Consider the following 15259-nt stretch of genomic DNA (forward strand, 5'->3'; position numbering starts at 1 on the left):
AATCAATTACATGAGAAGTATAAATAGCAGGCAAGAAAGGCGATTCAGTTGTTAAAAACAACAAAAATACAGTATGAGCAGAATAAGCAGATCAAGAAAAGAAAAACCCTAGAGGTTTTTTTTTTTTTTTTTTTTTTTTTTAGATATGTGGCAAGTAGAAGGAAGAATGATTATGGTAAGATTATGTTAATCGATGAAAATCATAGAACAGTAACTGCTGAAGAAGACATCATTGAGGTATTCAGTGAGCGATTTATAAGGGTGTTTCATCCTCATCAGGGTGAAATCATGACAAATTCAAGTGTAGAGAAAATATTCATAGAGAACATAGAAAATGACTTAATTATGAGTGAGCAGGAGATAAATGAAAAAATAAATAAGCTTGATATCAATAGGATTTGATGGCATATCACCACTTGTCTCAAGGGAATTGGCAGTAGCATAGGCATGCCTATTTAATGTCTTACAGCAGCACAGGTTCCAACAGAGTGGAAAGAAAGTAAAACTGTTCCACTGCATAAAGATGATCATAAGGATGTAGACCAATCTTATGGTCTAGAGTCTTATGTAGACCATAAGATTGGTCTATCAAATCATAGACCAATCTGTATATCCAGAATTGTGGTTAAGGTACTGGAAAGACTGGTGAGAACTAAGAATGGGATTGATAACAACAGTATTCTTTATGGTTATCAGCATAGGTTTGTTCAAGGGAAATCATGTTTTACCAACTTATGTATAACTAACAAGGTGACAAATGTCTTGGACAAGGGAGATGCATATACAGTGGTATACTTAGATTTTGCAAAAGCTTTTGATACTTCCACACGACAAGCTGTTAAAATGAAACAGATGGAACTGGATAACAGCCTAATGACTGGCTGTCAGATAGGTATCAGAAAGTTGTATATGGGGTGCAGTATTCCAAAAGAGGAAAGTGCTACTAGTCTGCTATAGGGGGTCTGTATTGGGGGGGGGCACTGATGTTCAATTTGTATATTAATGATATTGAGATGGCTTTATCTGGTAACATGCAACTGTTTGCAGATGATTGAAAAATTGGGACATGGTCAAACAGAAGTTGTGGTCATATAGGATGACTTGAATAAATTGTATGAGTAGGCAACACTATGGGACTGTCAGTTCAATGTTGCAAAGTATTAAGTTCGAAATTTGGTAAGCAACGATGGGATGCAAATTATACACTTAGTGGAGAAAGTTTAAAGTAGAGGAGATGAGAGATCTGGGAGTGGTGGTGAACAAGGACCCTAAATTCCCAGAAATTGCACAAACAAGTTGTGTAGTCATTACATCGGATAATGATGTGGAAGGCACTGATTTGCAGAAATAATAAAGGTACAATTCCAATGTATAAAGCCTTGTATGACTTAATGAGCACAGATTTGGTCACCGGAATTTCATGGTGATGAGAATATGTTAGAGACAGGTTAACAGGTTTTTCATAGAATGGGAGAGTGGGGTAGAACAAGAGATCATCCCTGGAAACTAAAAGGAAAGGTGTGACCAGAGGAGTGAGGAACAGATTCTTTGAAATGAGAGTAGAATGCATTGACAGAGTGTGTTGTGAATATAAACACACTGGATCAGTTTAAAGTATGGTTGGATAAGCTTTGTGTGTGATCGTGTGTCTCTCCCACGAATCTCTGGTTCCGTGGATGTCAGATGTTAATAATAATAATGTTATCAGAACTCCATATAGTCACTGATTTTCATGCCATGCATTCTCTTAAACTCGTTCACACTAGATGAATGCTCTCACTTCTTCAACATGGAAACCGTTCTACTTACTCAGTGGTCTGTGAGAGAAAAAGAGAGCTTTCATCCTTTCTTAACATCACACAAACGTAACTCACATGGATTTCCCCCTTGTCCTCTACCTACTTTCCATATCTTTATAATTCTTCTTTGTACAGCTTCTTTAAACCCTCCGAACCTAGGAGATTAATTTGTGCACAGTCGTCAAGGTGGGGTCGTACTGAGGTCTTGTATTACTACAGTAACATAACAAAAAAAACTTTAAAAAAAATGATAAAACTTAAAAGAATTTACCTTATAAGCTTGACCTCTGGCCCTGTATACATAATATAAATGTGCGTGGATAAATAATGAATATAATGCAAATAACAAAATCCAATAGTCACTGACAATTAAATGTAACGTCCTATTAATCAGAGACACAAGTGGAAGAAATACGACCGTTGACGACACACAAAAACAGTATAAACTTATTTTTCCATTAGTACTAAGACCCCATTTCACAGAATGCCAAGCCATACTATTAACTAACTATACACCTGACTCTCCATCTAAACCAGCAAGGTGTTATTTATTTTTGAAAATAAAACTGCAGCGCCATATTATAAATCCTACATTCTCGCATATCAGTTGAATAATTATTTACAAAGAAAATGATGAAAAAGCTTTGACTTTCAGACTAAGAGACAGGAAAGATAAAAAAAATCAGCTAAAGCATTTTTATTCCCGTATATAAGGAGTAGGCGAGGCCATTTTAGCCCTATCTTAATTTTTGGAGACTGAGTGGGCAGTTCAATCTCCACTGGTACCCAATCAGAGATAGCTGGCCCAAGCCTATCACTAATTAAGCGGCACGCAGTGAAGAGCGACGGCTCAACAAGTGCCGTCATCTCGTGATTTCTAACCCTAACACTCGTATTTATTGTCTGAAATAATGTGGGTCGATTTTCTTGAGTTTACGGGACGAAAAACCCTAGTTTCCGGAAGAAAAATCCCGTTTGCTCGTGTCAGAGATCGACTAACTCGACAACCAGTCGAAATAAGCTTAGAAAAATTTCCTATAGTCGCCGATTAGACTCGAAATCAAGTCTTCCTTCATGCGGCAAAAGCGCCGTGGTATGCAAACGCCACATCCACTGAGTTACACAAGTTCAGGAAAGAGAAAATAAATAAATAAAATAGTAATCATAAATTAAAACTCGTGTTCTCTAAGAAGAACGTATTGATCAACGACCACTTATTTCAATTAACAAAATAGCGCAAACTTTAAAGAAAATGCTATGTTTAGTTTTCAATCATATATTCGAAACATTCAGCATCGCCCACTCATTCGATAAACCAGTGGCGCACTCAGGATTTAATCTTGGAGGGGGCCGAGCGCTCAGGATTTAACCTTTGGGAGGGGGGGAGAGAGTTGAGTAGACGTTTTGCGAATACACACTACACATCGCATACGACCTATAACTAAGCATCTGCAGTGATCGCTAATTCATAAGTAGCACACAACATAAATAAAAAAATGAATTTTAATTACGAAAAGATTTTTGGAAATTTTTCTAATGTGTTTTCCTTTTCTTTGGGGGGGTGCTCGGTCCCCCTTGCCCCCCCCCCCCTCTGGGTGCGCCACTGCGATAAACCCTAGGATTATTGCATCCACATGCACCTGGTTCCTATCCACGAAATGAAATTCTTAGGATTTGCGAAGAGAAAGATGATTGACCAATATGTTCATTATAGGAAAATTATAGGGAAGAGAAGGAGAGGAAGAGACACACCAAGACATTACTAAATGAAGAACATTGAATACGGAACAAGTAAAACTACCTACAGATCTTTAGAGATGCACAAGATAGGAACAAGTGAAGGGCCTTTGTCACCAACCTCCTGAGCAGACACGGCACTTGAATGAATGAATATTCTTACTAACTTTGCAAAATTTTGTTTTATTAATCAGAATTCTGAATGAATGAATTGCAATAAACGATATGGATATATTTGTGTGATCGACGAAACTTGTTCGAAACAGAATATACAAAATCGAAGTATTTTATTTTGTTTGATGGGGGGGGGGCATTAATATAAGGCGAATAGTTTGCATTTGAATTGATTCGGAGTTAGGTGTCTGGCAAAAATATTGTTCATGAAAGTTTGGAATTTTATCTCAAGGAAACAGAAGTGTTTAGTGTAGAGGAAGCAGGGAAATCTAGGTGAAAGAATACTAGAGGTGAGTTAGTAAGTGGGAATGATCACAAGATGCTGAATGTAGCTTCCAGAGCCTCTATATTTTAGTGGGATGATCAATGGAAGTTTTGAGAAAGGTTACAAAATGAAGAAGGTATTGCAAATTATGCTGTTGTGATTTTTCTGAAATTCCTAAATAATTTGTTTTCTAAAAACAAATTATTTACTGACGAAATTTATATTTATACTTATATAAATATATATATATTTACATCTGATTTGCCGGCCTGGTTGGCCGAGTGGTTAGCATATCCGCTCTCCGGCCAAAAGGCTGTGGGCTCGAATCCCGCCGTGGGTATGGATGTTTGTGATTGTCTGTGAAAATACTAGTGGTGATGGTGGTGGTCGGCGTTGGTGTATATGATGAGGGTAGTTGCGGTTGGTGGAGACAGAAAGCTGTAGAGCAGGTACCCTCACTCGATGAGTCTTTAGACTCCCTGGAGCTATGTAATAATAATAATAATATACTCTGACGTTTCTTCAAATTAAGCGAGCATTAAAAAAGGCAATTTAAAGATATTCACACTCAGCAAAGACTGAGAATGAAATGCTCCCATGAACAAGGAAAGTTACGTATATGGTGTGTGACAGTGGCGCTCTCCGAGTTGATTCTCTTTTATTACTGCTAAAAGGAGATAGGGTCATGCGCTAAATTTTTGTAGGATTATTCCATCAGTTGAATTGCAGTATTCTGGGATCAGTGGAACATAGTCACTTCCAGGACACTCAAGATAATTTGAAACGGGATCTGTGCAGTTTCACACAGCTAACATACTTTTTAAGGTCTTGTCTTCTTACCAAAGTGGTTCACCATATATTGGAAGGAACGAGATAATATCCTGACACTCATTGATTTGTCTCAGGAGGGAAGAGCCTTTGTGCAGATTTGTCCATATTTCCAATTTTGTGTTGTTTTCATAGCGATCCGGAAAACACCACAAAATTAGAACAGTTCAGTCTGATTGGTCTTGCCTTAGTAATTTGGTTAATTTTTTTTTATAATAAACTAATAACTAGAAAAGCGGGGTTATCGTACAAGAAATTGATGAGAGTAGGGATTGTGGCTTAACGCTGGATAGGAATTTAAAATTCCAAGGTCACATAGCAGAAATTGTAAACACAATTCAAAGGATAATTACGATTTCGAAGAGAACCTTAACATGTAAGGATAAGAAAATCGTTTTACCTCTTTACAAGACTTTGATAAGGCTGCTCCTGGACTACTTGCACAGATTTGCTCTCCTGGGTTTCAAGGGGATAAAGAAGTTGTGGAAAGAGAAACCCTTTCTCTCTCTGTGAGAGAGAGAGAGAGAGAGACCCTTTCTCTCTCTCATAGAGCAGTGAGTGTGGAATAGATTGCCTGTTGAAGTAGTGAGTGCATCTAGTGTGATTGGGTTTAAGGGAAGGTATGACAGCCGGAATGGGTGATGTGCGGACTCCCTCAATGAGTCCTTTACTCCATGGAGATCTAAGATGATGATAATATCATTATTATTATTATTATAAATATTATATTTTGATTGTATAGTTTATATTATAACGAGAGATTGCGATATTTGGAATACAAACTCTGGCTACTAGGAGAAAGACGAGTGATATGATAAAGGTCTATACACTTCTGATTGAGTGTGATATCATATCGTCAGATGAAATATTTTGTTATATGTAATTTTGGAAGAGAATATTGAGCATCCATGGAAATTAAATTTTTTAACCGTTAAGGAAGGAATAAGACCTCGATTTCTCCCTTACAGCGCAGTGAGTATGAAATAGATTGCCTGTTGAAGTAGTGAGTGCATTTAGTGTGATTGGATTTAAGGGAAGGTGTGACAGCTGGAATGGGTGATGTGTGGCCTCCTTCGATGAGTCCTTTACTCCATAGAGATCTAAGATGATGATGTAATTATTATTATTATTATTATTAGTAGTAGTAGTAGTAGTAGTAGTAGTGGTAGTAGTAGTAGTAGTAGCAGCAGCAGTACTAGTAGTAGTAGTATACGCCACCTCTTAGGAATGCTTAGACTTACTAAGCACACCCATTTCAACCCCAACTCAATTTATTTTTCGAAATATAGGGACACACATTCAGATATCGCATCATTTAAGCCTCCCTTCTAAGCTTCCCTTGCACTGCTAATTTCGTGTTAACTAGTTTTTGATAATTTTATTATTAATATTATTATAAGCAGGAGGAGGAGGAGGAGTATATGACACCATGCATCTTTTAATAAACATTGGATATGTCCGATGTTCATTAAAATCTACTGTAACCTGCTCCAATCAAATTGCATCACCATCACCAGCAGAAATATATGATATAATCAAGAAATCAAAAAACATAAAGCCTTCGGGACCTGATGGCATCACTAACAGGTGTTTAAGCTGCTGCTTCATATAACTATTGTACATCAGACCAACATAATTAATTCAACCTCCGTTTCAAACATTTCCCTTCTTGTTGGAAGGTGGCGGACATATTCCAATCCATAGGACCAGAAATGACGAACCTACCTGAAAATTATTGGTCAATCAGCCTCATTTCACATTTGGGTAAAATTGCAGAAAAGATTATTCTTACCAGACTCGAAGTCTCCGTACACAATTTAAACATTCTTCCCCAAGAGCAGTTTGGGTTCCCTCAATTCCATAGTACCACACACCAGATATATAGACTAATCGAATACATCTCCATTGGATACAATTGGCATCAATGCACTGGGGCTGATTTCCTTGACATAGCCAGTGCATTTGATAAAATTTGGCATTTCAGAATACTGCATAAACTGATCACAACTGGAATACCATTGAATCATAATTAAATCATAACTTTTTGATAGGCGCATGCAAACCAAGAACAATCGTACAGTATTAGCAGAGAAGCATATCTTGGCTGGAGTCCCACAAGGATCCTTACTGGTACCGATTCTGTTTTCCATATACATGTGTGATATCTCACACAATCTATTGTCATCTATCATGGTCCTGAACGCGGATGATACAGCAATATTTGCCAGATCTCTACAGCCACATCTTGCCATCAAAAAACTGCAAGAAAACCTACTACTGATTGAAAAATGGTTCTCTGAATGGAGACTACAAGTGAATCCCCAGAAGCATAGTCATGCTATTTGCCAGATAGTCATGCTATTCACCAGAAGACTGGTGCTTTCTAAAGGGGATATCTTACTGTTTAACACAAAAATCCCATGGCAAACAGAAGTCAAATAACTTGGTGTACTACTGGACAGAAGGCTAACTTTCAGCTACCATACCAAGGCTCTCTGTGTAAAGGCATCAAAAGCCATTGCTCAACTCTATCCTCTAATCAACAGAACAATAAACTGAACATCAGAATCAAACTAGTTATCTGCAAACTGATGGTTTGTCCTATATGCTTCTCACTTATGCTTCTCCGGCTTGGAGCCATACTGCTGATACTAATATTCTCAAATTATACAACGACTGCAAAATAAATGTCTACGATTGATCCTAAACGCTCCATGGTTCATCAGAAATGTGCAACTCCATCGGGAAAAAGATGTACCCTATATTAACACTTTCTGCAAACTATAGCAACAAAGTTCTTTACAAACGCATCTGTACACTCCAACAAACTGGTTCAACTAGCTGCAAATTACGAAGCGATGGATTACTTCAAACATAAAAGACTAAAAGTCATCTTAAACTCCAATTTTGATGTTAAATCTCCAAGCCCGCTCAGGGCGAACAATTGGCTCGTAAATTTTACCACTCACTATTTCCCTATCAGACTGCGGAAGCATGAGAAGCATTTTGCTTCACCCTTTATTATTATTATTATTATTATTATTATTCCTGATACCTCCAAGGAGTCCGAAGACTCATCGTGGGAGGACATCTACAATTCTCTCTACACCTAACCTCTACTACGAATCATCTCCATCAACGCCATCTACCGCCCACTTCCAACACCACCACAACTAGTAATTTTTGTCTGTAAATTGCGTGTGTTCTGATGGGCCGATTTGTATGTATGCGGGATGAAAAACCCGAGTTTCCGGGAGAAAAAACCCTGCTACCTCCATATGAGATCGGCTAACTCACCTTCGATTGAAATCGACCAGATAAAGATTCCTCCCGTCAGAAATGTTATGTCAGAAATGTTAACGTTAAAAAAGGATCTATGTAGAAGTTCAGTGTTTTTTCACTGGATTGTTTGAGTTATCAACTCTGTGTTGTGCAAGGCCAGATTTCTGCGGTTTGATAAGATGGATATGGTCTTAATGTTCAGAGATGTGTTTACCTAATAGATTTCCCTGCCTGTCTGTAGTAAGACATCTTACAGGAACATTGAAAACTTCGTAAACGTCAGGTAGCATCAAAGGTGAGAGTTTGTCTTTAGGAGAAGGTAGTAAATTATAGATCTGGTTGATTGGTTTGTAGGTAGCAGCAAGTTTGTATTTCATAATCTGTTGCGTTAAAATATATTGGTCTATCTTGCACTTTGAATGGATCCTTTAGCGATGCATGTTTTTGTAACATTATGTAGTTGTCATTTGGAAAATAGTGGTTCGTAGAATCATGTAGATCTTTTCAATGTAGGCACATTGCATTATACAGAGAATCGTTTTCATTAATATAACTACTAATCTCATCAGAATAGCCTTGAAGTATTGGGAAGTATAGTCAAGTTAGCGACTATGGATACGAAAAATGAAATCAGCTAACGCCTTTTTATTCCTTTATAGGAAGGGCGAGGCTTTCATACTCTATCTAGCCTTTTGGAGACTGAGTGGACAGATCAGACCTGTAGCCAATCAGAATTATAAGCGGCCATTGATGAAGAGATTGGCAATAAGTGCTGCAGTCTCTTGGTACCTAACCCTAACAGTATATGTTTCCGAGTTTATTTACGGAACGAAAAACCGAATTTCCAGGAGAAAAAAAACGCTTGCCCGTGCCAGAGATCGACTAACTCAGGAACTGGTCGAAGATAGGCTTAGAAAAAGCTCCTCCAGTCGTCGACTAGACTTGAACCTAAGTCGAACTTCGAGCGACCAAGCGCAGAGAATGCAAGCGCTACTTCCATTGAGCTAAACAGGCCAGTTTTCAAAACATTTTAATAACTCGAGTTTTATAATTGGCAAAAAATGCAGTCAGCCGCTTTCCCTGAAGTCACAGATTCACTTCGTTCAATTTCGAGAAAATATTGCCAAATGTCCAAGTCTGAATAACCATATTCTCTTTGTCAGTCTCTTTTTCGACTAAAAATTGTGCTCCCTGAAAAATGGGTTCGTTCAGGACGCAATTCAAGCAATCGAACAACTACTCTTCCTCCACACAACCATCGTACTTCAGTACATACTAAAAAGATGTATGTGTATTTCCCCTTTCGTCACATAGAATATTAAAATAGCTTGTACTGAAGGTCGAGTATTAATAAAATTAATCATTTTCACTGCTTCATCAAGGACATTATTAAGTGAAACTGACTTTTTCTTTTCTTTTCTTTTTTTTTTTTTTCTACTGCGAATGAATGATGGTAGAGAATCGTGCAATGGAGCGCACTTTTATCCGTCATAGCTTTTGCACCAGGAATAAGCTGTGAGATTAAAAAAAAATGATCGCATATACTGAATTTTTAAACTCCACTTGAATTTCTGCTGCGAGACATTAATTTGTTCTTAATGTTTGCATTTAAATATTTAATTCCACCTGCATCTTTCGAAAGTGGCACTATCATGATTTCTTTTACTGATTTTTCATCCAGCATGCATTGCACAATGCCAATTCAAAGCATTGTGAGTTTCTCCACTATTGTATGCACTTTTCAATCCTTCACAAAACGATAACTTATCCTATAAGATACTTTGTCCGCACGGTCAGCCTATTGGCTACGCGCTTCGCAACCATATGCCTTGGGGAAGGAGTGTCCTAGGTTCGATTCCCGTCGACGATGTGAAGAGCTTAAGGATCTTCCTCAGCCATAGCCATTCTTTTGCGTGAAAAGCAGGGTTTTTTCCCCAGTTTATCTGGGGGTTTTCATCCTGCAAGCAGGCAAACCGGCTCCGTGAACACACACACACACACACACACGGATAAGTCATGAATATCGCCCATAGGAGATGCAGCAGAGGAGTGGCGAACCGGCTGCATTAATACGCAAGTAACCCCCATTAGGTGGGGGACTCAACCCGTCCTAGACGGATGAGAAGGTTAGGATAGGATAGGATAAAATGCTTCAATTGCTGATTCATTTCTACTCTGAAAAATTGTAACAAATATTTTTCACTTTTTCATAGTTCATCACGTTTACGGTTACAATATTCAATTCCTTTTCCTGTAAGCGCAGAAAGAATAGTCTCAAAATGACGCAGCAACTTCACTGGTACCATACCTCACTGTGGCATATGCTTCAAAAAATGTTCCGTTGCATACAACACAGTGAGTTAAATTTCTAACATCCATAAAGCCGAAAGAAAAATAACTTTCTTCATATCTACTTTTCTTATTTACAGTTTCTCCCAGTTTCCTTAGAGTAGATTTCTCCTTTTCACTGAGTCAGACAACTGTCTGATATTTCGGTTATATCACCTTCAGCATTTTTAGAAGTAGATGATGCGACTTGTCTCAGAAAACAAGATTTCTAATCTGCCATTTTTAAGCTGATCCAACACACGATCAGGGTCTTGACAGTAATAGAGACTTCTACTACCTTCTAGACAGCATTCTGGGACTATATAGTAAAGCATAGTTGCAAATAAGTTAAAAAACAATATTTTTATATAACATAAAATACTATTAAATTTGTAAATAATTAATTTTAGAAAAGGTTGTAAATTTAGAATTTTTTTAAAAGATAATATTACTGCAAAATAAAGCAAAAAGCGTACTCACTTTTTAATGTTTCCATGTAGAGAAGGACACTACAAATTATAATCATAACTCACAATCTCAACGTTAAGTTGCTAGCGACTTAATTCCAACACCTCGGAGATCAGTCCTACGTTTAGGGTGAACCAACACACGATCAGGGTGTTGACAGTGACAGAGAATTCTAGCATCTTCATAGACAGCATTCTGACTATATAGTAAACCATAGTTGCAAAATGCTGTAGGTTAAACTATCGAGACTAAACTAGCTCAAGGTGCTATGCGCCCTTGAGCTAGTTTAGTCTCGATCCTAGCTCATCCTTGTGGCCGTACCAGAAAACTAACTTATTAAATCTGGAACTTTTTCAAGCCGCTTCATTTCCTAGCTCTCAGGCCTTCAAGACCTCCATATAGCTTATGATTTATGTTCTTGTAAACAGATATTAGATACAATAGGGATATAATGTAAGCAGTAAGGTATGAGAAATAACGTATCTGAGAAAGTGCCAAAAAGGATTATTTACTGTATGTTTGTAATAAACAGAAAATATGTGTTAATTGTTTATATTGTACATACTCTGTATGATCATATTATGTTAAACTTTAAAAAAAAATGAATTCATTGTGTGAATTCATATTTCATTGTGTAATTGTGAACTATAACAGTAAAATATCAACATCATCATCATCATCATCATCAAATTCCTTCCATGTATTCTCAAGGGGTGTATAGGATATGATAGTACTACATGAAAAAAAAAATTACATCATTACTAACTTCCTATCTACAATTTTATTCCAAATCAGTCTGTTACTTGTCAAGACTCTAACATTATCAGAGCTTATATTTCTATCGTCTAAGGCACTTTGTACTGTATCAATCCACCTATATCTTGGTCTTCCATCGGTCGTTTTCCTGCCACCCTGGCAAAAAACACTTGTTTTGCTAATCTTCTTTCTCCCCTTCTGTTTAAGTGACCATACCACCTGAGATTAGCTCTGCTGACGCATTCCTGGATGATGAAAATGTCAAATTCTTTCCTAATATCCTCGTTTTTAATATGATATTGCCATTGATGCCATCTGGTCATGCCTCTAATCTTTCTCAGGACTTTCATATCTGCGGTCTCTAGTCTTGATCTTTGGTCAAGTGTTTTACTTCTGACCCAGCTCTCGGATCCATAAGTTAAAACTGGTTTGAACACTGTCTTGTATACAGCTAATTTACTGTTCCGAATAATTTCTCTCTTATTCCATATGAATTTATTCAATTGACTTCCCACCATACCAGCTTTGCTGATTCAGTTATCTATTTCTATATTTAATTTACCATCTTCAGTAAAAATCATGCCAAGTAGCTGTAATGTTTTACTTGTTCCACAGGTTCTCCATTCACAACACAGTTGACGTTTTCAATGATACTGCATATTTTCATTGTCTTTGTCTTTTTAATGCTGACCTTCATACTATATCTGTTACAACAGTTATTCAATTTAGTCAGTGAATCTTCAGACTTGTAGCAGATTTATTTAGAAGTATAACATCATCTGCATAAAGCAAAGAGCTGATATTAACACCTCCAATTTTGATATCATGTTTAATACCAATTTCCTTCATAATGTGATCCATATAGATAATGAATAACAGAGAGGATAATATACATCCTTGTCTCACACCAGATTTAACATTAAACCATCTTCCTGTACTTCCTTCAATTCTAACTGCTGACTTACAACTCAAATAAAGACTAAGTATTGCTTGATATAATGCCCCATTGACACATATAACTGTAGCGTATTGCATAGCTTCTCTCTTGGCACCTTGTCATATGCCTTTCCCAAACCGACAAAACTTAAATACAGATCTTTGTTATATTGCCAGGCTTTCTCGACTATTTGTCGTAAAGTGAAGATCTGATCCTGACAGCCTCTATTTGGCCTGAATCCAGCTTGTTCTTCACCAAGCTTTTCTTCCACAATTCTTCTCAATCGTTTCTCAAGTATACTTGCATAGATCTTGCCAGGAATACTTAGTAGGGAAATACCTCTGTAATTCTCACATTCAGTTTTATTTCCCTTTTTATATATGGGTACTATGAGAGTTCTACTCCAATCATCGGGAATTCGTCCCTCTGTCCAGGCTTCCTGAACTATGCAGTACATCCGCTGTAAGACTTTTATACCACCATACTTCACATTCCAGCCTTTGATGGCTTTTTCTACTTCAAGTATGGATATGTGTTCCTGATTGCATGCCTGGTGAGTATCCTTGCAGACAACTTCACCACATGCCTCTCTAGCTGAATCAATCAGGGGTTTTTTCAAGGCTTGCCACTGAATCTCTAAGGTTCTTGTTCTTGTTGTTCTTGATTCTTGTTCTCAAACTATTTCATTTTTTCTTCATTAATCTTTGTGTATTTTAGTCTACAGTTCACATCTGAGAGCTGTTCAACTTTTATTCGCTTTTAAACTTTCTTACATGTTATTCTTTTCAATATGAAATTCAATTTTATCCTGCTCAAGACTAAATAGTGATCACTTCCAATTTCAAATCCTCTGTACACTCTGGTGTCCTGAACCAGAGAGAAAACATCACTATCAAGAATAACATAGTCAACGAGACTTTTCTTATTCCTTGCCTCTTCTCTCCATGTGAATTTTTGCAAATTTTTATGTTGGAACATGGTGTTAGTAATAACAAGTCCATGTCCTGAGCAGAAATCCAACAGATATTTGCCATTATTATTAGCTTTGCTCTTTTCTCAAAATTTTCCCAAAATATTTTTGTATGTCTCACAATCATTTCCTACTCTGCTATTTAGATCCCCAATAAGGACCAACTTTTCCTTTTTCATTGTGTCAGTTGCTTTTTCTAAAGCATCAAAAAATTCCTCCACTTCTACCTTAGTAGAACCTTCTGTGGGACCATAGACACAAGTAAGTCTCATTGTCCAGTTCTCCATTCTCATATTTGCCCACATTACTCTACTTGAGACTGCCTGCCATTCCATAAGATTAGCCTCGCATTTAGTGTTGAATACTACGGCTACTCCTTTTCCTTGATTTTCATTGCCTGAATATAACATTTTTTATTTATTGCTGTGAAAGATCTCACCAGTTTTTGTCTTTTTTGTTTCAGTCACCCCTATTATGTCGATTTGGTACTTATCTAATTCCTCAGCTAGCTCCATTTCTTTGTCATTCAAAGAAATGGAGCTAGCTGAGGAATTAGGTTTCATTACTTAAATTTTAAAGTTTATGTAGATAATAGACGTAATAATGTGTTAAAAATTATTGTTATTATCTGAGACCTCTAGGAAATCAATGACTTATGGAATTAGGCCATACATCACCCAGGTCTGTTGTCATACCTTCTCATAAACTATTTCAAATTGGATGATTCTGTGTTCAACCAGCAAACTGTTCCACTCATTAACTCAATGTTTTGAGAGAGAAAGAGTTAGCTTTTATCACCTTTGTTAACCGCACCCAAACTTAACTTCTACTTTCTCATTTTCCTCTCTCGACCTTACATAGCAAAATATTTCGTCACTCGATAACCTATGACGCATTTCAAAATATTTATTTTTAACATATTCCTGTTCAGTAGGGTCTGCAGTGCATATTTTCTGAATCGGTCCTCATGACCTGTATTCTATAATCCCGATATCATCTGTACATCCCTTCCACAGATACTTCATCAACTTCGAACCAAGGAGACTAATGGATATACAGTAGTCCACAGGAGGTGATATCATGATCTTGTAAACAACCAAGATTCATGCAGAAATTTTATTTTAATTTTATTCACGCTTAGATCGATAATTTTGTAAAGGGGATGTAGTAATTATTTATTGTATGAATATTTTTCTGGTGTTTTTTTTTTTTTTTAAATTTTGACAAGTTTTTTTTTTTTTTTTTTTTAAATTTTGACAAGTTGTTTTTCTTTTAAATAAGATTTTGCGTGACGTTTTTCTTTTCACAATGGACTGTTTCCCTGATCAACATACTCCTTTAATTTGATACCTTGAGTGCATGATTTAGTGCCTGTTATTTGACTGGCGTATTGTGATATTGTGAGCCTCTTCGTTTATTTTGAATTCAATTCATCGCTAGTTATTTATTAAAACATTATTAACATAGTGTAGTGGTTGAGACAGTTGTAGGTGTCCTCTCGCGACGAGTCTTCGGACTCCTTGGAGGTGTCACGAATAATAATAATAATAATAATAATAATAATAATAATAATAATAATAATAATAATAATAATAATAATAATAATAATAATAACATTAAAATTCACCAGGATTTGATGCCTGAAAGATTAGAAACAAGGAAACTATTGCAGAGTAATTTTGATAAATAATCGTTCTTATCTGAGCAGAATAAAT

The 15259-nt window shown here is 36.7% G+C and overlaps 1 protein-coding gene across 1 annotated transcript in view; it reads right to left on the reverse strand.

The window, feature by feature from the left end:
* Positions 1 to 2321, reverse strand: part of Icmt (isoprenylcysteine carboxylmethyltransferase ste14) — a 67894-nt gene extending 65573 nt beyond the window's left edge. The window contains exon 1 of the mRNA XM_090391460.1: positions 2071 to 2321. Coding sequence (XP_090247586.1) covers positions 2071 to 2295 — 225 coding nt within the window. The 5' untranslated portion in view covers positions 2296 to 2321. The remainder of the gene's footprint in view (positions 1 to 2070) is intronic.
* Between the last annotated feature and the right edge of the window lie 12938 nt (positions 2322 to 15259).

The sequence above is a fragment of the Typopeltis vanoorti genome, chromosome 4 (assembly GCF_054136105.1).
Source record: "Typopeltis vanoorti isolate ZY-2024b chromosome 4, IOZ_Tvanoo_1.0, whole genome shotgun sequence".
Classification (NCBI taxonomy): domain Eukaryota; kingdom Metazoa; phylum Arthropoda; class Arachnida; order Uropygi; family Thelyphonidae; genus Typopeltis; species Typopeltis vanoorti.